Source organism: Miniopterus natalensis, chromosome 5, assembly GCF_054644295.1.
Source record: "Miniopterus natalensis isolate mMinNat1 chromosome 5, mMinNat1.hap1, whole genome shotgun sequence".
In the NCBI taxonomy this organism is placed as follows: domain Eukaryota; kingdom Metazoa; phylum Chordata; class Mammalia; order Chiroptera; family Miniopteridae; genus Miniopterus; species Miniopterus natalensis.
This window is the reverse complement of record NC_142085.1, coordinates 34,344,167-34,368,591: the sequence shown is the minus strand read 5'-3', so window position 1 is coordinate 34,368,591 and position 24,425 is coordinate 34,344,167. Positions and strand designations below refer to the sequence as shown.

At 41.9% G+C, this 24,425-nt stretch overlaps 1 protein-coding gene across 1 annotated transcript; it reads left to right on the top strand.

The window, feature by feature from the left end:
• Positions 1–9,833: 9,833 nt before the first annotated feature.
• On the top strand, positions 9,834–17,100 carry LOC107531607 (KH homology domain-containing protein 1). Its single transcript, XM_016205728.2, is given in 4 exon segments — positions 9,834–9,838; positions 16,647–16,771; positions 16,903–16,993; positions 16,995–17,100. Coding segments are annotated over 4 exon segments (327 nt in total).
• Positions 17,101–24,425: the final 7,325 nt, after the last annotated feature.

The window sequence follows — 24,425 nt, the reverse complement described above, 5'->3', positions numbered from 1 at the left end:
TATTATAAAAAAAAGAGTAACCAGCCTAAAATGATGTCCCCAAAGAGGCATATTTTGGGGTGGTAAACTCAGCTCCCCGTCGGTGACAATAGAAGGAAAAAGATGTTATTTGAGGTGAATATAAGATAAAGGAGCTATTACAATAACTGGATAATAAATAAATACATAAATAAATAAAATAACTGGATAAATATTTCATATTGAACCTGCTAAAATTAATCTAATAAATGTAAGTCATACATTAGAAAACTTAAGACAAGTAAACATCTGGAAGATGAGACTAACAAAGTAAAAATAACTTTTTTTGCAGGAACTGAATAATGAATAAAAACATGTTTTCCCCAAAGTTGCGATGTTATGGCAATCAAACATGTGCTTGATAGTGCTAGTGGTCCAAAGATGGTGTGCCCAATGCTTGGAAGGCTAAAACTCACAATGTCAGAATTTGGAGGAAAGAGAGATATATTGATTGAGAAGGTGCCAACTGAGAAGATGGGAGACCTAATCCTTAAATCCATCTTCCCAAAGAATAGAGTTTAGCATTGTTTTATGTCAAGGGAAGGGGAAACAGGAAGGCCTGTTTTTGTAGAATTTCTCTTATGATTAGCATGTCTATTGGCAACACTAAGCAGAAGCTATCAACCTGAAGGCCTTGAAGAAGATGGAGCCACAGAGAGGGGGGCATTTCACTCTGTTACAATAATGCTATGCCAGCTTTTACCCACGAGGGCTTTATACACATGGCTTTTACATGGAAACTTAATTGTCAGAGAAGTGTAACTTAGTGGTTTAAGAAACTTAAGTTTTGCCCAGCTGGTGTGGCTAAGTGGTTGAGCATCCACCTATGATCCAGGAGATCGAAGTTCGGTTCCTCATCAGGACACATGCCCAGGTTTTGGGCTCAATCCCCAGCAGGGGGCGTGCAGGAGGCAGCCGATCAATGACTCTCATCATTGATGTTTCTATCTCTCTCTCTCTCCCTCTCCCTTCCTCTCTCTGAAATCAATAAAGATATATTAAAAAAAAAGAAACTTAATTTTTGATCTTTTGGTGATTGGATATGGCATTATGTTAAAGAGTTCTTTTCTAATATTGATAATATTAGGGATATGGTTGCCTAAACTGGTCATTAAACTATGTTGTAAAAGAATGTGTGTCAACCCCCGCCCCCCACACAAAATATGAGTGTTTGTGATTAGACTGTAACTGATGTAGACTCACAGGGTGGACTGATGTTTTTGTGAACTTAGATTTGTACTGGGCAGTACTACTGGACAGGATTAATTAGTGTGTGAGTGAGGGGGTGGAAATTGCAGGATGGATTGTTTTATGTTGGTTTAATATGATTTCAAATCTACTTGTTTACGATATAAGTGAAGCTGTTTTAATTGGCTTGTTTATGACAAAGAAAAAAGTTTCTTCTATACAAGTACAAAGTAAGCTGTGTCAGGAGGTCATAATTCTACATCTGTTGTTGATAAGCAGTCAGTGGCCCAGCTGCTGAACAGTCCTGCTGGCGGCTTATGGATAAGAAGGAACGTGGAGAAGTAAATATGGAAAGGGGACATTTAGAGGACAAATAGTGACAGTTCATGAGTAGTATTTGAGAGTTTCTGTTAAGGGTGATGTGAGCTTGGCCAACCTAAAAACTCCCTAAAGACCCTTGGGGCATCAGCTCCTGTCTTGCAGTGGCGAGGAACCACACAGCTGCAGTGAACGAGACCAGGCTGCCTACCAACACTGGAGTCTTCCCTCCCTAGCAACATGCTCTAGCAACAGGGGACTTTTGTACTAGCAGCTGGAAATCAGCTCTCACCTCTTCATTCTTGCCCACCAAACTTGGGCTTGGTGGCAACCAGACCTGGAGTGGTCTTGCACTCAGGTCAGCCCTGGTGAAGGGGTGCAGATGCCTGGGTCCTGGTAGCATTAGTGAGATGCTCACTTCTGAAATTTCCCCTTTCTCGTTGGTTGACTCAGTTTGAGTTATGGGTCTGCAGAAAGCTTTCTATCTGGTGAGATTTCATCTAGATCTTGAACATTTCTTATTATGTTCATCCCTAAGGATATTTTACAGATAAGGAAACTGAGCTCCAAAAGGGAAGAAACAATGGAAACAGAAGATAGTTAGCAATATAGAAATATAAAGAGAAAATTAACCCAGATAGCCTGACTTCCACTCTATTGTCAGTTGATTCGGGACGTTTTAAACCAAGAAATACACAGAAACACAGGTTTTGACATCTCAAAATGGGTCAAACACCTTTAAAATATAAGCCACTTAAACTCTAATATATTTGCATTATTCTGAAGTCACTTAAAATATTGACATGAAATGTTGGCTGTTGTGTGATAGGCAGTTAGACAGACATGAGCAGAGCAAGGATGATGGGCTAAGTACAGAAGGTCATCAGGGTGCAAAGCCCTGGATGCCTAGCAAAGGACAATTGTAGGGTGGGACCCCACCCCAGGGTCCCCTAGCCTATCACTGGTAGTGTGGGTTGGAACCCCTGACCTTTCCTCCCTAGAGATAACATCTAGGCCTTGGTTGTGTTTCAGCTCCAGGCCCAGAAAAGCAACAAAACCACCCACGGCTGACCTCAGGACCAGCTGCATTGAATGATGGCCCCCACCCTGGTGCTGACCAATCAATCAGTGGAGACCACAGCCCCTGAAAAGACACACCTAGAAAACTGCTAAATATTCTATTAAGATTTTCCCGAACCTACCCTAAAATCTCCTCCCTTAAAACCCTTAGGACAGAGAGGACCCAGTGCGCTCTCCCTCTTGGGAGCATGCCTGTGTCTCCCCTTTCTCCTTCCCTCTCTCCCCTCCTCAGGCACATTAGCATTAGCTTCCTGAGGCCCTTTCTTACCTTTATAACTTGTTTCCTAAGCCCATTTCTCCTAGGAATTGCTTATAGGAATGTGGAAGTAAGAATGAAATAAAAAATGCTTCTTCTTCTTTCTTCTTCTGTGATTTACCACATAAATGTTCTCTTGCAGTTTGGGTCTTGGTTCTGCATTTTTTCCCGGCCAGAACCCAAGTACTGAGGTTGCTGAACCCAGGTCCGGTGTGACTCCACCGGGCTAACACCCAGTGCCCTTCCTGCCACCTACAACAGCTGGACCAGCAGTTTCTTTAAGGGAACAATATGCAGTAAAGGCATAGTTTGGAGATAGCAAGGAAAAAAAGAGATAAAGAATACTGTAATAGGAAAGGAAGAAAAGGAGCATATGAACAGGGCAGAAAAGTTAACTCTTACCATTGTATTTACTATGTACCAGGCACTGTTTTAAGCCCTTAAATTAATCTAATCCTCACCACCACTCTGTGACGTGGGTGTACTGTGGTAACTCCTGTTTTACACATAAGGTAAGAGGTCTAGAGAGGTTAAACAACTGGCTGAAGGTTACACAGTAAGTGTCTAAACCTTGGCTTGAACATTAGCAATCTGCCTCCAGAGTTGTGCTTCTAACCACCATGCTATATTTCCTCTGAAAGAGACTTGAACCCATTGGATTTGATGCTATTGAATGGGGGTAAATGAGAAGTTTCAAGTGTCATCATTCCATTTCTATGCAGAGGATGAAGGCATGGGCTAGGAGGTTGCATAGGATGAAAATGCCGTGAGTACAGTTAAAAGGGAGATAAAACATATTGGACAAAGGGTTAATATTAAGAATAAACATTGAAAAATATATATAGGAAAAAGAGAAATAACCTTATAGAAAAGTGGGCAAATGTGTATACAGGCAATGCACAGATGTGGAAGTAAGAATTAAATAAAAAATGACCAAATAAAAAGATGCTTAACTGCACTACCGGCTGCTTGCATGCAAAGCAAAACTACAGAGAGATACCATTTCCCCCTCTCTGGCCAAAGCTGAAGATTGAAAATATCAACTTTGAGGTCAAGTGGATATTATTGGTAGGAATATAAATCAGCATAGCTACTTGAGACATTTTGACAGTATTAATTCAAGTTAAAATATTAAAATTAAAAAATATTTAAAATTATTGATTGCAATTAAAAACATTGCCTTAGACATTCAAATTTCACTTTTTCGTATCTACAGATAAACAAGTGTTCAAAAGGAGATATGTGAAATATTTAATTGGAAACTTTTTTGCATAATTTAAAATTAGAAAAAATTTAAATTTCAACAGGGAACTAGATAAACTATGGTAATAATTTACTCATTCACTTGGCGGGGGGGGGGGGGGGGCAGGAAAATTTCCCCTTTTTTTTCCTCTTAGCTCTGCTGGGTGGTCTAATAATCAACTTGGTATGAGACAGATTAACAGGAGAAATAGCCCAGATTTATTTATTTTTTATTTATTTTATTTTTTCCATCAGCACTTATCTTTATATAAGTACATAAGTTTTTCATAAGAATGTGAGACTCAGGACAAATCAGCAGTAGGGCTTATCACTATCTTGAGCTAAGGAGAGGGTGGGGGGGAGGTTTGGGACTTCAAAGGGCAGGAAGGCAATTCACATGGACATGGAAAAGCAAATGTTTGATAAACAAATATTTGCTGGGCCATCTTAATAATGGAACACAGAGATGACTTTGATTTAGTGGATCTTCCTAGGTTCCTTCCTGTTACACACTAGTTCATATTTAACTATAGTTGTCTATGATGATAGCTCCCTTCCTGGAGCAGATCCTCTATCTAAATTCTTTTAGCCAGTTAGAGGGAAGGTTCAAGGTTCTTCCTGAATCTTGTTTTTTATATTATTATTTTTTATTTTTTATTTTTTTAAATATATCTTTATTGATTTCTGAGAGAGGAAAGGAGAGAGAGAGAGAGAAACATCAATGATGAGAGTCATTGATCGAGCCTGCAACCCGGGCATGTGCCCTGACTGGGAATTGAACCCCAATCACCTGGATCCTAGGCCGACTCTCAACCCCTGAGCCAAGCTCAAAAGTTTAAGTTTATTTTATTTTATTTTTTCCATCGCCATTTATCCCCCTATGCCCTCTTCCACTTCCACCACCCCTCATCCCAACAATCACTGCACTGTAGTCCAAGTCAAGTCTTTTGTTTTTAAAAATAGTCATCTTAAGGTTCTCTCTCCATCTCCCCCTCCCTTTCTCCACCTCTCCCTCCGTCTCTCCTCCTCCCCCTCCCTCTCTCACCCAAAACTTTCCCCAGGGCACATTCTCTCTGGAGCACACCAGAGCCTTTCTCCCTTCTTCTTCCCCTAGGCATATTATCTCTGTCTTTCTCCTAAACTCCAAGGGCCTTCTTTTGCCTCTGTAACTCATTTCCTGAACTCATGCAGCCCAGCTGGCTCATTTCTTCTACCTCTGTGACTTTCTAAATAAACTTTTGCTTGTATTTGAGTCTTGGGTCTGAATTCGTTCTTAGCCAGAACTCAAGTACCAAGGTTGCTGAACCAAGGTCCAATCGCAAGTAACATTCTGGTGCTGCTTTGTTACTAACATAAATACCTCACCCAAGATTCCATAGTTACTAAACAGATTCAAATCCAAGACATGCAGATGACTCTGAAACTCTTTTGTATTAACTATGCTGCCTTGTTTACCAGTAAGGACATTGTTTGATTATTTGATTCATTGAATTTAGCCTTGAAGGTAGCATTATTATAAGCAAAACATAAGAGCATGTCAACTTCTATATCAGATAAATAGAATCCAAGTTGTTGTCTTGGTTGTTTTTATTTAGTTTAACTGATAGAATGTTGATTTTAATTATGTAACACGACTTGGTCATATAGGGTGTCTTGAACAAGCTCAAGAACAGTCTCACAGTCTCAAAGGTTTGGGCTCTAATACGGTCTTCTAGTATGCTTAGTCTATGTCCAGATGCATTCCACCTTTTAAATTTTCTTGTTTAAAGTGTCCATGTTGCCTAGCCGGGTGTGGCTCAGTGGTTGAACATTGACCTAGGATCCAGGAGATCGAGGTTCGATTCCTGGTCAGGGCACATGCCTGGGCTGCGGCCTCGATTCCCAATGATTCTCTCATCATTGATGTTTCTGTCTGTCTCTTTCCCTCTCCTTTCCTCTCTCTGAAATTAATAAAGATTTATTCTTAAAAAAATTAAGTGTCCATGTCTGAGAAGGTAGATCTGGGAGGTATTCTCAGCTTCCTGAGTATTATGTCTTAGTAAGAATCGAACTGTTATCAGAGGAATACATGAGTCAGATTCCTCCACTGCTTGTGGAAGTGGGGTTCTTGGGGTGCTGCTGAAGTAAGCATTTTCAGGGGTCCCCATGGAAGGATGAGATGTGGTAAAAGACTTTATTTGTGTGGAGTTACATTTCTCGGGTTGCAAAGTTCCATGGTCCTTAATTCAGTTTTGAAAAAGGGGCAGCTGGTGGGTTCAGCAAAGCCCGAAGCAGGGCCAGTGTCCAAAGTGTCCCTTCCCTGCTGGAGGTAGGTCCGGTAGAGCATCAAGCTAGTTAAAGTCCGTTAGTCCATTGTGTAGAATCCACGTGGAGTAAGTGGTGAGTGCAGGGGCGTGAGCCCCCTGCCACAGGAGAGCCAGGAGAGCTAGAGGGCCAAGAGCCATGCCAAGAGAGAGAACTCCCTTTGTCTAGGAGTTTGAATATTCAGGTTTCACATCCTTGCAGTGGCCATGCCTATTCTGGCCACTGGCTTTTCCCCAGGTGTGACTGACCAGTAAAGCACCTTCCCATGTCTCTCAGACCTTACTGGGCATGTATCCAAACTGCCTGTGTCCAGTCCCTTCCCCCAATGATCATGGAGGAACAGACTTGAGAGTGTTAAATTAACAAGGCCGTATAAATGGCATGCCTAGCCCTAGCTGGTTTGGCTCAGTGGTTGGAGCCTTGGGCCACAGACAGAAGGCTCCCGGGTTCGATTCTGGCCAAGGGCTCAGACCTCAGTTGCAGGCTCGATCCCCTGCCCTGGTCCAGGCATGGTGCGGGAGGCAAGCAATCGATGTGTCTCTCTCACAGCGATGTTTCTCTCTCCCTTACACTCTCTCTGAAAAACAATGGATAGAAGTATCCTAGGGCGGGGATTAAAAATAAACAAACAAATAAATGGCACACCTATATTATCTAGTCTTCCCTTTACTCCTTTCCTGTTAAATAATAACCAGATTATTTATTACAACGGTATCAAAACTACATCAATTCCCCTTCAGTTCAGAAAGGGTTTCCTCTAGGTCTCTACTATCTGAGCTACTCCTTCCTTTCCTCCAAATACCACAACCAGCAGCCATAGATTTACTAGATATCAGTAATTTTCAAGAGGCAGCTATACAAAAAAAATAAAAAAATAAAAAATAGCCAGCTTAAAATAATTAATACCCCAAAGAAGGGTATTTTGGGATGGCAAGGCTGCTCCCCCTCACACTAAACAAATATTGATTGCTTAAAAGGTGCTAGGTGTCAATTTAAGAAATTTCTAAACCTATAGAGAATTTTTATGAGTTTATTTGAGACAAACTGACGACCGACTATTGTCGGGAAGCAAAATCTCAATGAATTGAGAAAATGCTCTGGAAAATGTCAGTTTTACCATTTATTTTACACATCTGGATCAAAGAGGAATACTTAAGGGTGTTACATGAAATCCACTGGTGATAGATTAGGGAGGCAGGAGAAAGCAAAACTGGGAAATCTCTGGGATTAGATAGAAAGTAAAATCAAATAGACATATACTTTTACTTTGGTGGGTACAGGATACTTAATAGTTAACAATGAACACGATACAACAACAATGAGGGGCTCTGTGGTCTCCTGCTCAGTGCAGTGATTGTGCCCTGAAGGGTCTGGAAAGAGGAAATTACCCAGACATTCCAAAGATATGTTATCATAGATGCAAAAAGACAATAGACAGGCTCAGTTAAGGTAAAGACTGACCTTTGTCAAGGAAAATACTGGCCTAGGACATGACTATGCTCCAAGACTCTCCTTCAGTTAGGAAGTTTTAATTTCAGAGCATCCCATGTGCTTACTTTAGGTCTTTGAGTTTGTAAGGCCGTCATGCAGGCCTCCCTTGAGCTCATCACATTTAATATGTAGCCCCTTTTCCCTCCACACTGGCATTATTCTGATCATTGAGAACAAATTGACAGCTATCTTTGGGAACTAGAGGGAGAGAATAGGATGAGACAACCTTCCATGTAAAGGTTACATTTACAGCCCAGACCCTTCCCCTTAATTCCTTCCTAGGTCTTTAATAGAATGATTTCAACCTTCTCTGTAAACCCCCCATAATTACCACAGAAACAAAAACTTTATTTGTGTACATTTTTAGGTATGCTGCAATTAGAAGGCAGAGAAGCACAAGAGGGAACTCTAAAAGGGGTGAGGGGAGCTGGAAAGGAGGGTTCCATGCCTACAGTGACTGTCAAGAAAAGCCAGAAGCAGAAGTCCTTGCTGCCTGAATAACTTACTTTTCACTGAAATGCAAAGAAATTGGCTTCTTAAATATGCTCCCAAAGATCCGTATCTTACTCCCTGAACAGCTTTTAATGAAGGCAGGAAATTGCCAGATAATTGGTTAAGGAGAAAGACTTCAAGGGGCCAATTTCTTATTGTGTTTATGTGTTAACGTCTAGTAAGGGCAAAGACAAAAAGCTTGGTCCTGGTTTGGCCACATCACCTCTGGAGTATAGGTCCAATTACAAAAGAGATTGATGTCTCAGCCATGGCCCAAAGCTTGGCAAGCTCCCAACTTAGACCATAACATGCTAGTTTAAAAGTGTGGGGAAGAGGTCAAGTGAAGCAATAACACAAAGAGTTAATAAATCTAAAGGATGGCTTTCCGCCCTGGCCAGTTTGAGAGCCGTCCCATGCACCTAAAGGTTGCTGGTTTGATTCCCAGCCAGGGCTGAGTTGAGTACTTTTGACAGAGACGGAATGGCTAAAAGCACAAAATATTTACTATCTGGCCCTTTATAGAAAAAGTTTGCCTTACCTTACTTTTCTCTACACTATCAAAAAGAGCTAAATTGCTTTGAATAAATTGTGGTATCTGTAAAAAAATATTCCAACGGAGTGATTATTTAAGGACATAATTTAATTTAAAACATTTATTCATTGAACTGAGTGTTTCTTTTGTTATAGGATAGTAAGAAGCTAGGAAAATTCCAGGACAAGGGGAATAGGGAAACTGAGGCAGATAGGTAAACAGCAGTTTGTAGCCACCTAGTAAATCCTATCTTCCCTAAACCAAGGACACTTAAGAGTAAATGGTTTTCACTTCTCCTATCCAACTAGAGGTTAAATAGTTTAAATCACTCTACTCATGGAGACAGATAACAGAAATCCAAGGAGTGCCATTTGTCAACCACACCCAAGGACAGACAAATTAAGAGTATAAATCTCATTTTGGTCCATCAGCTTACAGCTGATGAATATTCTATTCATCCCCCAACCACCCAGCCTTTAATACCCCTAAAAAACTAAGGTCCCAGAGAGCTCTCCCTCCAGGGAGCACACTCATGCCATTTCCTCCCTCCTCTCTTCCCCCACAGGCAGGTATCTCCTAAACTTCAAGGGACCCTAAGAGACTTGCAACCAGGGAAGCAATGGGCAGTGGCAGCTGGTCTCAATCTTATATGGGATTTGATAGAAACTATATTTTGAATGCACATTTGTTAGCATCTTTTCTTTAAAAAAACTCTGCAATCAGAAAATTATTAACACTTACAGTTTTAGATGGGGCTGTTGTTCTGAGTCTGCATCCATCAGGAAACAGGCAAATCCAAGAGCTAAGGCCCCTGTCCTTGTTGCTGTGCACACTCAGAGGACTAGGAAGTCAAGCTGATTACTCACTCCATAGGTTGTACTTGCGAACCTGTGTTTCTTATTGCTCTAAATCATGAGGTAACGAAGACTGGGCTTTACTGGCATTCGGTAATCCACAGCACACTATTTCTGACTGGTTCCGGTCTCATTGTGATACTCTGGAATTATGTTTGTGTAATTTTACATGAATAAATTGATTAGTGTTTTTTCCCCCCAAAGATAATTTTCTACCTTGAATCTGATTATTTCTTTTTAGCTTTACCACAAAAGTTAAACCATTGCTTTATATCACCAAAGGGCTAGTGTTGGAGAAAGTAAATGTCCACATGTATACAGAGCTAACTACAAGGTCAGCTTTCTCAAAGGAGACATCCAAGTCTCTGGATAATACTGGTGTTACTTACAAATGTTTGAAACTTTATTTTTATTTTTTTGCCCCACCCCCCAACATAAAGGCCACAATAGGGAACCTCAGGAAAATAATTTATTTTAAAAGAAACCCCTCAAATTTCAGACAGTGATGTGCAACACCAAATAGCCTCACAGCACGGGTTGGATAGGAAAAGTCAAATGATTGGCACTTAAAAGCAGTCTCCTACTACCAAAACCCAGTGTACCAAAAAGAAAATCTCAGTTTGATTCAAATAAATAGCTGAGCCGCCATCTGACTGCCTTACATGGAAGGTGGATTAGGAGGTGTCATCTCGGTCCCCACTACTTTCCCCGTGCAGACATTAAGGTAACATGCTTCTCTCACAGCCTCTGCTCCTGGACTCCTAGCATGAAACACAAAAAGGTTGTGTGGGTGTACGGGAGGCTTTACAGGGCCACCAGCTGGTCCCAGCTGGCCCTCCCAGCCTACACACATCTCTTCCTGGTACTGAGCTCCCCCCTTATCTGAGCACCCCTCTTATCTGAGCACCACCCCGGGGAAACATGTTCAGATGCTAAAGGTGGGGCATCTTTAAATTGCAGCTGCTATGATCAATGGGGATAAAAAGCGAACATCTGTAATATTCTCAACAATAAAGATAAAGAAACTGAAAATAAATAAATAAATCGTAGCTGCTACAGAGAAAATAGAAAGAGACTAAAGAGTACCTCTCAGTGTCAAATCTGGATTTTAAAAACTTTGAGCCACTTTCCCAAAATCTTGACGTCAGAAAATCCTGCTGGTCCTGTCTTCAAAATATACCCCAAATTCGTAAGTTTTCTGCTATTTCAAACACTAGCACTTTAGTCTAAGACATCTTATTTTTTTCCTAAAATTCAGGTCTCAAATCCAAAATAATTAAACTATTAAGATGTCTTGTACTTTGGTTTTTGCTCTTTTAGTTTATAAAAGAAAGAAAAACAGGGCTATTCAGTTTTGCTTGACAATCTCCAGCTTTTGAGTAATTCAAATACATTAGTAATATTTTTTTGGTTAACAAATTAGAATAATATAAAAAACTGACAAATGAAAAGTTGAGTTTTCCTGAGTTAATTATTTATAACAATGTGATGTGTAATTTTAAACTTAAAACAAAAACTTCTTTTTCATTATTTGGACTGATACAATAACTGTCAACACATCAACTTAAAAAAAGAAAATTCTTTGTCAAATGGTGACATTCATAATACACTTTATGGGATACATTAAAGCCCCTGGATGTTTGTTAATGTCCTTGTTAACTCTCTTGGCAACTCCCTTTTCTTACTTGAGAGTTCATGATTATTTCACCAATATTAGGGTACAGTTTTTTGGGGTTTTTTGGCCCAAAAGTCCTTTGCTAAGATTGTTTAATGTGGCTGCTCTGCCTGTGGAGTAGCTTTCTCTCTGTCCCACTCCACTAATCAACTCTCTTTCACTTTAAATTCTAAAAACAAACAAAAGATTATTTAATGTTGCTTGTTAATGGTCAATACTTAAAAATGTAAGCTAGAATTTTCAAGTATTCTATCTAGTACAGAGAAACTCACCGTTAGAATATCACCTTCTCCCAGAAATTAAATCAGCTCAAGTGTCTCTTCTCCCTCACTTGAGCTTGCCAGCTAACAAGAGATTAAAAAACTAAATGTTTGTGTAGACACGCAATTGGATCGGTCCATTTCAAGAAGCTTTGGAAATAGAGAGTTTTTGTTTTCTTTTTTATTGACTGTATTGGAGTGACAGTGGTTAATAAAATTATATTGGTTTTGAGAGGTGTTTTTTGTATAGCATAATTTTTCTGTGAACATATCCCCATGGCAATCAGTGTTTTCCTACAGCAACTTATATTACCATTTGTTAGTGAATGTACCAAAATGCCTTGTTCTCACTCTCAATAATGCTGTCCTAAACATTCTTACCCCTAAGTCACTGCAAACATCTTAAAAACATCTGATGCACAAGTATTACCACACAGCTGGACTTTATGCCTTGACAGTGTACGTGTCTGTTTCCCCATTCCCAGTATCATTCTTTTGAGTGATACCGACTTTTATTTATTTAACCATTTTTAGTTTTACGTGGTTCTTGCCTAGTCCTAATATCTTAGCATTTGATGAATAAATCTACATTATCTTAGCTAGATATTTTTTTTCTTAGAGCCAGATGACTAATCTGTTTTCAAATAGCTGCCCTCCCTTCCCAACTATCAGTTTAGCTTCTTTAATCTCTCTTGAGGCCTGGTGTATTAACTTCCTATTGCTGGTATTACAGATTACCACAAACTTTGTGGCTTCATAAAACAAAAATTTATGATCTCCTAGTTCTGTAAGTCACAAGTTTGGTATGGGCCCCTCTGGGTCAACATCAAGGTGTCAGCAGCCTGCATTCCTTTCTGGGGGCCCTAGGGGAAAATCCATTTCTTTGTGCATCACTTTGACATTTTCTTCTGCCTCCTCTTCTTAAACTTTCTGTTTCTGCGGTGAGCAATTTTGACAGTGACGAAGAGCAGGATAAAAATGTGAGCGGAGCTGGCGTGACTGAAGCTGGGAAGCCCTCTCCGCTTCTGTCTTGCTCTCATATTTCCATGTCCTTCACAGCCTCTGCACTTTATTACCAGTATGTTAACTGGGCAGGGCAGGTTTGTTGTCATCTTTTACTTCTCCATCTCCAGCCTCGGATTTGTGTAACGAGGTTTGTTGTTCAGAATGGTCTCCGGTGGAGTTCCCCAGCCGAGAGGTTAGGTAGTGTTCTCAAGATCAACACCCGTGTGGAGTGAGACAAGCAGTGTTGGACAAAGAGATGCTGGACTCTATGGTTCTAGAAGAGGACCCGGCCAACCTGCAGGGGCCCTTTTTATTTTATTTATTTTATTTTTATTTTTTATATATCTTTATTGATTTTAGAGGGAGGAAAGGAGAGGGAGAGAGAGATAGAAACATCAATGATGAGAGAGTTGTTGATCGAGCCCACAACCCGGGCTTGTGCCCTGACCGGGAATCGAACCCTGATCGCCTGGATCCTAGGTCCACGCTCAACCGCTGAGCCACGCCCTACCAGGCCCTTTTTATTTTTTTAACCTCTTGTGCAGATCCCATAAAAAATGACAAGAAATTAAAGAACTTTTAGAAACTTTGCTGTTCCCAAGGGGTTAACCATAATAAAAAGGTGGAGGCTCATTCAAAATGTAATGTCCCAGAATCGGGAAGAAATACCTAAGCTAACCCCTGTGCTAAAGCAGCAGCACCGAGCAAAGCAATTGCCCCCAGTGAAGGCTTGTGAATATGGCCTGGCTGCTGCTCGTTTATTTTCAGGGCAGAGTGAACGTATTCCTGATGGATAGCTAAGGTTCTGACGGTAAATTGCTCGGTTGTTATTCTGGGCCTAAGGAATTCCAGCGGATGTCTCCAGTGATGTAGGGCACGCATTTCACTGTGGTTGTTACTAAAAAACAGCTTTAAAATGTCTTTTATTAAAAACAAACACTTCACTATTTCCAATGGATATTGAGAAAAAAATAGAAAGAAAAAATAAATTACTTTTTTGTTGTTGTTAACCTTCACCCAAGGATATTTTCTCCATTGATATTTAGAGAGAGTGGAAGGGAGGAAGGGGAGAGAGAAACATCGATGTATCCCAGGTATGTGCTCTTGACCAGGAATAGAACCCTATACCCTTCAGGCCCAGGACTGATGTTCTAACCACTGAGCCAAACTGGCCAGGGTGAAGAAATGAATTCTAAAACTAAATTTGAGAATAAATTCTCTCCAAGACCCTTGAATGTCCATGGTCTGAGAATTGCTATTAGTCTTGATGACAATGAGATCAACTCCTGGGATTCATGAGAATTCATTTAGAAATTTGCTTTTGAAGTTATACTCTGTCATATTGCAAGCTTACAATTCTAAGTATTACAAAGGACTCATTCTATGCATACAGCTTTACCATTAATAGGTCTATGCAATATTTCCCAAATATCCACCCAATCAGTCACTGCATGACGGGAAACCTGGAGATTTAGTTTTCTGAAAGATACACAAGTTCCCAAAATTGGGAAATACTACCCTTGGCTTTGATATAAAGGATTTCATTGGGAATACTTAAACTGAAAATGCATGTGTCCTCCAGATGTAAATGATCTTTGGAAGAAGACTGACAAACCAAGACCTTCAGATCAAGCCAATTTGTCATGAAGTGGATAGATTCCACTCAAGGCAATAAAACAGGATAGATTTTTTTTGATATCGCTGCCTTTCTTGTTTTCATTTTGCTCTACTTATTCTTGTATTTTGGTGCCCCCTAGAGGTCAACTGAAAGTTTCTCAGTTCTTCCACATAACACATTTTATCTCAACCCTCTGTAGTATTTCTCTGCCACCCAAGGAAATGCAAAACTCTCTTGCGTGTTTTTCTCAGGCTATAGCTCTTGTTCTTAATCTAACTGGGTAATGGATTGGTCATCCTCTACTTGATCTGACTAACAAAAATTTGATACTTTCAATACTTTTAAATTTTATTTTATTATTTTATTTTGAAAAATATATCTTTATTGATTTAAGAGAGAGGAAGAGAGAGGAAGCAAAACATCAATGATGAGTCACTGATCAACTGCCTCCTGCATGCCCCCTGTTGGAGATTGAGCCCAAAACCTGGGTATTTGCCCTGACCAGGAATTGAACCTTGATCTTCTGGATCCTAGGTTGAAGCTCAACCGCTTAGCCATGCTGGCCAGGCTTCAATACTTTTTTAAAAGGTGGGTTTTCCTGTCCTGGCCCCATGTGGCCCAGTGGTTAGAGTGTAGTCCCTCGCACGGAAGGGTCCAGGTCAAGGGCACGTACCTGGGTTGCAGGTTTGATCTCTGAATGCAGGAGGCAACGAATTGGTGTTTTTTTCTCTCTCTCCCCCTCCCTCGCTCCCTTCCACACTCATATATGAATAACCCATGGACACAGACAATAGTGCAGCGAAGGACTGGGGAGGGGGGCAGGAGCAGGGTGGAGGGGGCCAATGAGGGGGAAAAAGGGGACATCTGTAATACTTTCCACAATAAAGATACATTTTTAAAAAAGCAACTAAAAAAATCAATAGAAAAAATATCCTTGGGTGGGGATTAACAAAAACAAACAAACAAATAAATAAATGGTAGGTTTTCTTCTTCTACAGATCCCTCTTGGAATTTGAATTTTCTTACAGTATTAATCCTATCAAAATTGGACATTGACCCCCAAATAACAAAATACTTATGCTCACTTATGAAGCAAGCTTACTGGAACAGAAACAACTATAGAGGCCACATCAATCTGTTATCCTCAGTGACTCCCCAGCCTCTGCCCAGGCCTTATGTGAAGAGACTGATAAGTGTCTCACTTTCACAGTGATTCATGATACTTGTTTTCCTGTTTCGTTTGTGCAACACGAAGGTAATACTCTTTATGTGGACATCAGGCTTTCACCTGATTATTACAGAAACCTATCTTTTAAAAAAATTTTTCCTCTTATTTTTTACCTCTCATCCAAAGATATGTTTTTTTTATAGATTTTTAGAGAGAGAAGAAGGGAGAGAGAGAAACATTGATTTGTTGTTCCACTTATTTATGCATTCATTGGTTGATTCTCATTTGTGTCCTGACTGAGGATTGAACCTGAAGCCCTGACGTATCGGGATGATGCTCCAACCATCTGAGCTACCCTGCCAAACCTTTCTTGTGTATATGGAGTAACTGTTACAGGGCTGCACAAACCTTTCTTGTGTATATGGAGTAACTGTTACAGACTTTTCAATATTTGAAATACCTGCTCCTACAGGAAACTGTTTCTCTGAGAAAGGTAGAGTCCTGAAATGAGGGAAGCATGGACTATTCAGGAAGCTTGCAAGAGAGACAGCTGGCCTTTTCATCTATACTCTGGGTGCTCCAATTCTAATAGTAGGAATAATACAATTTAAAAATGTGGTCCAAAATTGTCTCTGACCCTAACAGAAGTCATAAATGACACTACCTTTGCTCACGCAGTCCAATAAACTATTTTAAAGTTTCATAGTGGTTATAGATGATTACATAGCCTCCAGAACTGTGAGAAATAAATACTTGTTTATAGGCCACCCAGTCTATGATATTTTGTTATAGCAGCACAAACAGACTAAAACGGTATCTGTCCAAATCTAGGGAGGCCGTTTTGGAACCTTCCCAACCCCTGCCTGGTGGGTCTGCTCCAAAATATCTTGAAATTAGATGAAGATAATTTTGAGTATCTGGGAATTGTAGAGGCAAGAACTAATCAGATAATCCAATTTGGCATGAAAGGATTAAAGATTAAGATTGGAATGGATTTTCTTGAGAAGATCTGGAGGCATCAGCTGCCCCTCCCTGAGGTGTTCCAAGAGGTGGGCTAAACTAGATGTACAGGGCCTGGGCCTTTGCTGACTTTTTCTGCGTCTTTTTCTGACCGCTTTCTGGAGCTTGTCCCTATTCTGGATCAGGAAGGAGCAGTTCAGAACATGGAAAACAAGGGCTTGGAGAGAGGAGCCATGGTGGACCATGCCTGAGAACTTTTACCTTCCATTGGTGTTTTACATGGAAGAAGAGCAGGAGGAGAGCATCTTCGGTGAGGAGCCCTTGCCCAAGCCCCTCCCCCCCCTTTCTTCTGGGCTTCCAACCTTTCATCTGTCCCAGGTCCTTACCCAAGAATGTCCCTATCCCATGCTGGTAGTTTAGGAGTCCCCTTTGGACTCGCAGGCCACCTGGATGCGGACCTTTGCCGTCTGGAAGGGCATGGCCATACCCTTATTCAGCTGGAGGGGTGGCTCACAGCCACAGGCCAGACGCGTCACTGTAGTTAGGCCACCTGAGGCCAGGCAGTGGCTGTTCCTCATGACCTGGAGCATGGGGAACGGGGACTCTGACCAGCAGGCCGGAGTGGCTGATAGTGGTTGAGGCCTTGATGGTAGAGCTGTGCGGTGTCTTAGTTTCTTCAAGAATCTCTTGTGTGGCTGGGAATCCAGGTGCTCCTTGGAGCCCTTGAGAAGCAGAGGCTGGATCCACAGCTACCTTTGTGGGATGGGACAGCCAGGAAGGCCCTGGCTGGGGTAACACCCCTCCAAGTTCCCTTGGGAGTCCTGGCCTGCCCTGGGGGCCCAGTTGTGGATTCTGCCTCACGAGGAGACTCTACGAAGGCCTCAGGATGCTGTGGAGCGTCCGGAGCCACCCATGACCAAGGATGACCTGGCAGCTGCCCCCAGCACGCAGCTGCATCCCACGACCCTGACTTTGCCGGTCAGGATGGGCAGGCCTGTCCATCTTAGGCCTCCTCAGGCTTCCCCTTTCCTGTTGACTGATTCTTCTGGATTCCATTAGATTTCACTCTCAGTAATAAAGAACGACCTCCCCAGGGCAGCTGAGATGTGAGGGAAGTTTTGCTTGGCCTTTGGGGAGGAAGCTCTTAAGGCTGTTGACCGAAGTTTGAATTTGTAGCCTAATCCTGTCTCAGGCCTTTTAGGCATATATTTGAGACATGTCTCCTAACTGTAAGAAAGTGTTCTATGGGCAAAGATATCCAATAAAATAAGAGACTCAGTGTGCAAAGCCTTTGATGTACTGTCTTCTTTCCTTTGGATAATGACTCATGGTGGCCCAGTGGGGGCTGAGATATGGGGAGCCACCACCAGCCAACTGTGCACCCCCCTGGGGACAGCCCAATAAAGGAGTCTGAAACAGATAAAGCAGCTTTTTCACAAACTGCTTCTCTCAGACCTGGAGCCTGGTCAGGCTGCTCTGAGTTGAAAACAGGGGCTCCTAGAAGAGAAGGGACCCTTCTAGGACTCCCCAGGAGCCCCCTGTACCTCAAAAGACAGACAAATGAGAGAAGAAAAGTGTGTGGAAGGTTATGTCTAGATGGAGACAGAAAGTGGTCTCACCCCAGCTACCTGGGGACTAGGCAGTCAGGCAGCCTGGTGAACGTAGGTGCCCAGGCACTGTCCCCAACTGCCAGGAGTTTGGGGGTGGGATTGGGAAGGGGGCTTCTGGAGCAAAGGATCCTGAGGTTCCCTTAAAGCCATGAATAAATTGCTAGTAAGACTTGCTAAATCTCCATTCTAGCGCTTTCCTGAATGCCAAATCCATCTTTGGCTCTCTACCCAAGCTTGTGGCAAGCGGAATGCGTCCTCGCTGAACTCTTCCCTTCAGCCTGCGTCTCGCATGAGCTACTGTGGCACTCCAGGCGAGCGGAGGCGGTGACTTGGACCACAGTGGCGGGTGTGGTGAAAGTGCTACCGAATGCTTGAATTTGAAAGATAGTTATGAAGCCAGCAAGATTTGCTAATGTCATGGTTTTTGGCCAGTTATTAAGCAAAAGTTAGATGAGGTGCATGGTAGAGAAATAGTCATGAATCTGTCTGGAAGAAAACCAAACCATACTATTCTTAAAGGGAATGTCACATTTATTTCCTAATAAATAATTTAAAGATCAATGGCTCATAAATTAATCTTTTTTTTGGCAAAGACACTTGCAAAAAGACTATTTTCTCCCTCATTTAAGTTTCATACTAAGAATTATCAAATTTCCCTGGCTGGGTAGCTCAGTTGGTTAGAGCATCGCCCTAAAATGCCAAGGTTGTGGGTTTGATCCCCGGTCAGGGCACATACAAGAAGCAGCCATTGACTGCATAAATAGGTGGAACAAGAAATCACTGTTTCCCCCCATCAATAAATTAAAAACTTATCAAATTAACATTCTGCCTTCTTGGGGCAGAATTCTTATCTCTAAATCCGAGTCACCAAGGATTGCTGTGTGGGCGCAACTCAGACATTAATGTAGGAGTTAATATCCCAAACAGTGGAGTAAGACTATAGGGTGTCCCCCCCAAACTGTATACACACACTTTGAATAATTATAAAGCTAAGTTTTATTAAAATACATTTCATTTTCAAAATTGAGCTATCAACTGTTAAAATGTGTATACAGTTTTTTTGGAACATCCTGCATATGCATTTAAATCTTAGCTCTACCACTAACTAGCTTTACAACTTTTGGCAAGTTATTGATTTCTCAATGCATTCTCTCATCTAATAGTAGCTACCTGTAACTGTACAGGTATAATAAATATACTTATATATTTTGTCTACATTCATTTGCTGACTTTCTTCTAACAGAATTACAGTTTTGTGGGTCTCCCTAGTTTCAAAGGTGGGGAGTAGGGGTTCTTATTGGCTTAAGCCGATCAGGGAATACATGTGGTGACTGTTATATTCAGAAATGAGCATGTGACCTGTCTTAGTCTAACAAGTGTCAGGAAAGGATTCATGTCCCACTGTTGGGTAAAGGGCTTCCCCACATCCTCCTCTGTTAGGTGAGATCAAGGAGATATGTGGCATCAGTTGCCACTGGCATTTGTCTTACGGACAGTGAGAAGAGCCACCAGTAATGTCCTGCTGACAAGGAGGAAAGCAGAGAAGGAACTTGGAGTCTTGATGATGTAATTGAGCATATTGTACTCTGCCTAGAGCCACCATACCTCTGGCCTTCAGTTATGTCAGATAATTCAATGTCCTTATGTTTAAGGTTGTTTCAGCCAGGGTTTTTATATACCTGCTGCCGGATGTATCCTAACTGATACCTCACCTGTGGTAATGTGAGGATTAAATGAGAATACCTGGGAAGCATTTATTGGCACAATACTGGGCAGTTACTAAGCATGTTTTTCTAAAGTCTGGGACCCAAAGACTCTGTAGGCTGGCTCTGGCTATGGGCCTGGCATTGGTAGGGTATAGAGTAAAGAGAAGTGAGGAACAGCAATGTGGTGTCACAGGGCTCAGGGACAGGGGAAGGGAGGCTAGACTGCTTTATTCTTTGGAACCTGCCATGAAGTTGAGAGAGGTGAGTCCTCTCAGTGAATGGGCAGAGTCTAGGCTTGGGTATTATTTATGGGGTCTGAGCCAGTTGTGTTTGGGAGACGGAGGGGGATGGAGACCAAAGATGCCGAGGCCTAGGTGGGGATGAAGGAGAGGTTTTTCTTTTAAGTCCCATAGAAACATTATTACTCATTATTTGACATTAATTTCCTCCCAGGAAAAGTACGAAGAGCTTTGGGAGAACTAGCAGATCAAATCTGTGACAGTATGAGTGAAACTTGATGATCACTCTCCACTTGGCTGAAAAGCTGCTGGAGTTGCAGGTTGGAGGTTGCTGAAAGCTGAGTAAAAGGCCCAGAGAGACCAAGAAACTCATTCATCCAACATTATTGGGTTCCCACCGCATGGCACTTGTAAGAAACCCAGGTTCATTATGCCAGTGAGATGTCCCTGCTCTCAAGTAGTGTCAATCTGGGGCACCTGAGGGGACTTTGGGTTCAAGTGAAGACATTTAGGGATGGTGCTCTGGAGGGACATCTGGGCAGGAAATGTACAGCTGGGTAAGGTCATCCCGTGTTACTAGTTGAGATCATAGGTAAGATCACCTCAGGGAGAGCTCGAAGGGTCAGGGGAAAAGGGAAGAGTCTGGTGATGGAATCTGTGGGAGCACTGACAGTTAAATGATGAAAAGCAATAAGAAGTTTGGAAAAGTGAATAAAGATGTTTGAGCCAGAAAGGTAGGGGGCAAACTGAGAAGCTGTTTTAAGAATGGTTGCAGTGTTCACCACCTCAGAAAGGCCAGAAGGGATACTGATCGAATGTGCTCATTGAATCAATTTCTAGAAGCTCATGGCTGACCTCAGAGCAGTTCTGTGGTGTTGGTGTGGGTCTGGTTGTCACGTGCTGGTTAGTGGGTGGGTGCTGTGAAATGGAAAAACCTTACGTAATTTATCTCATGAGCAGTTTGGTTCTAAAGGTGAGATGTAGAATAAAATACAGAGGAAGGCAAGTTCTCAAGCATCGCTGGTAACACAGGAGAAGCTTACTCATGTTATGAGGAAAAAGAATGAGAGTGAGACTCTGCAGATATGGGGAAGGAGAGGGGTAACGGCCAACCAGGGCCTTGGGAATCCGGAGCAGAGGACTCTTCCTTCAAAGGCAAGGAGTTCCCTTGCCCGGCCGGGCGTGGCTCAGCGGTTGAGCGTCGACCTGGGATCCAGGCGATCGGGGTTCGATTCCCGGTCAGGGCACATGCCCGGGTTGTGGGTTCGATCAATGACTCTCTCATCATTGATGTTTCTATCTGTCTCTCTCCCTCTCCATTCCTCTCTCTGAAATCAATAAAGATATATTAAAAAAAAAATTAAAAACACACACACAAAAAACCCACAAAGGCAAGGAGTCCCCTTACCCGGCTGGGCGTGGCTCAGTGGTTGAGCATCAACCTAGGATCTAGGAGATCGCGGTTTGATTCCTGGTCAGGGCACATGCCAGGGTTGTGGGCTTGGTCAATGACTCTCTCATCATTGATGTTCCACCTCTCTCTCCCTCTTCGTTCCTCTGAAATCAATAAAGATTTATAAAAAAAGCCCCACAAAAAAACAAAGGCAAGAAGTTCCCATAGTGGAGTGGAAGAGGCCCCACCAGTAAGCCTCATGGTGGGATCTCTGGTAACGGGAGGTGTTGCAGCATTGCCCAGGGCTCAGGTGAGGAGCCTCAGAGATGCTCAAAAGTGTCTATAATCTAGGATGTGTGTGGTGTGATGTTCTCGTGACTCACACGATGGCGAGTGGCAGCCTGAGCTGTAGATGGAGAAGTATGAGCACCCAGTTACTTGGGGTCACAGGCTTGGGCAGGGGGTGGACAATTCAGGAAGGTAGTCACATCAGGAAGGCAGTCACAGCAATGTAGGCAAAGGGGAAAGGTAGGAAGCAGCAGCAATTAATGGAGAGCTGGGTACTACTAATGATAAGAAAGTATCTGTGCAAACTTGAAAAAGTAGGTGTAGGTGTTGTGACAGTTGTGGGGACACTGCTAGGAGCATGCTGGTCTTAACTGGTCAAGAAAATTATGATAGAAATGAAGTGCCTCATGTGAATGGGCAAAGAGAAATATATCATACCAATGCACCTCTGGATTTCCTATTTATTTATTGAAGTGAAAAAATTTTCCATTCACCAGTTGTGTGGTGCTGTGATTTCCAGGGTAGCCCATAAACCTATGGTCTGCATATAATCTGTCTGATAAATTTCTGCTTTGGAATGTAGTAGAATCCTCAATAATTTGGAATTCGGTAGGCTAGAGGGTGAAGTCTTATGGTAATTAGTGAAAATTGAAAAATTTTCAAGGAAATTATTTTTACTGTACCAGATTCTGGAGGCAGTTGAAACCAGGCTAATAAAAGTGGCTACTTCAAGGTCTGGGAGCCTATATTTATCAATAGTTAAAAGCAAAGTTTATTTTGCTTTTAAATGGTGAGGGTGAGAGGTACTTCTAAAGTAGTTCAAAAGTGTTTGGAAATGGTTTACACTATTAAGCTGGTCAAGCAATCATGTTTCATACATAGTTTTATTTTCACTGGTTTCTCTGGAAGGTGGTAGAATAGGCACATACCTTTTTTACCTCATTTAGAGTCAGGATGGGAAGGCCCCTTATGTTAGCCCATTTTTCTTCTCATTGCCTAAAATACCTTTGTTGCTTCGTAATCCAGAGTCCTTTTTAAAAATTTATTTTTATTTTCATTATTTTTTAAAAATATATTTTTATTGATTTCAGAGAGAGGAAGGGAGAGGGAGAGAGAGAGAGAGATAGAAACATCAATGATGAGAGAGTAATTAATCGGCTGCCTCCTGCCTGCTCCCTACTGGGGATGGAGCCCGCAACCCGGGCATGTGCCCTGACTGGGAATTGAACTGCCATCTCCTGGATCCTAGGTCAATGCTCAACCGCTGAGCCACGCCAGCTGGGTAAATTTATTTTTATTTTAAAAAATTATTTATTTATTTATATTTATTTATTTATTTATTTATTTAGAATGACCTCTTTCTTTCTTTCTCTCTCTCTCTCTCTCTCTCTTTCTTTCTTTCTTTCATATATATTGATTTCAGAGAGAGCAAGGGAGAGGGAGAGAGATGGAAACATCAATGAGAGAGAATCATCGGTGGGCTGCCTCTTGCACTCCTCCTACTGGGGACCAACCCAGCAACCTGGGCATGTGCCCTGTTGGGGAATTGAGCCAAGAACTCTTGGTTCATAGGTTGGGGTTCAACCACTGAGCCACACCAGCCAGACTGTATTCCAGAGTTCTAATATCCTGAGCCTCCACTAAAATCATTCCCCTGGAATTAATCATGGACATGTAGTGCGAAATTGCCAGTGGACCAGAAAGAATGGGATTTCTTAGGAAGGAAGGAAAAGACCCCTTTTGGGTCAGAAGACCTCCCTTGATAAGTCAGAGCTGGGTAGGTGCTAAAAATGGTAATTTTTAATCTATTCTGTTTTTCTTTCTCTGCCTGGCTTATTTCGTTTAGTATAATATTCTCCAGGTCCATGCATACTGTCCCAAATGGTACAAGATGTGTCTTTACAGCTGCATAGTATTCCATGGTGTAAATGTCCCACAGATCAGACTGACGAATCTCAGAGGGAAGGTGGGGGTGGGTGGGTGGGGAGAGATTAACCAAAGAATTTATATGCATATATGCATAACCGAAGGACACAAACAATGGTGTGGTGAGGGACTGGGGAGGGGTTGGGGTGGGGAGGAAGGGGTCAATGGGGAGAAAAAAGGGACATCTGTAATATTTTGAATAACAACAACAAAAATGGTAATTTGGAGTAGCCAGTTGCTACAGCATTTGGGCACTGCCTGGTCACCACTTCCTATCACTTGCTTAACAAACCCTTTTATTTTTATTTGTTTATTTAAAAAAATATATCTTTATTGATTTCAGAGAGAGGGAGAGAAAGAGTTGAAACATCAATGATGAGAGAGTCATTGATCGGCTGCCTCCTGCACGCCCCTGACTGGGGATCGAGCCCTCAACCTGGGCAAGTGCCCTGACTGGGAATCGAACCGAGATCTCTTGGATCCTAGGCCAATGCTCAACCCCTGAGCCACACCCGGCTGGGCACAAACCCTTTTATTTAGTTAATGCAAAGCTCACATGCACTGGTATCTGATTTTTGATATATCAAACTAAAAAGAAATCAAATCAATATAAAATTATTTTTCTTACAAAACCCTCAAAAACATTTCAAACCTCTTCCTCTCCCAAATTACCAATTATTTTTCAGCAACACTGCAAAAGGATAATTTTAATATTTTAGCCCCAAATTTGTATACTGTGAGTTTGGATGACTGGGACCAGTCAGTTCAGAACCCACTAGTTAGTTCCAGATAAAAACAGTCA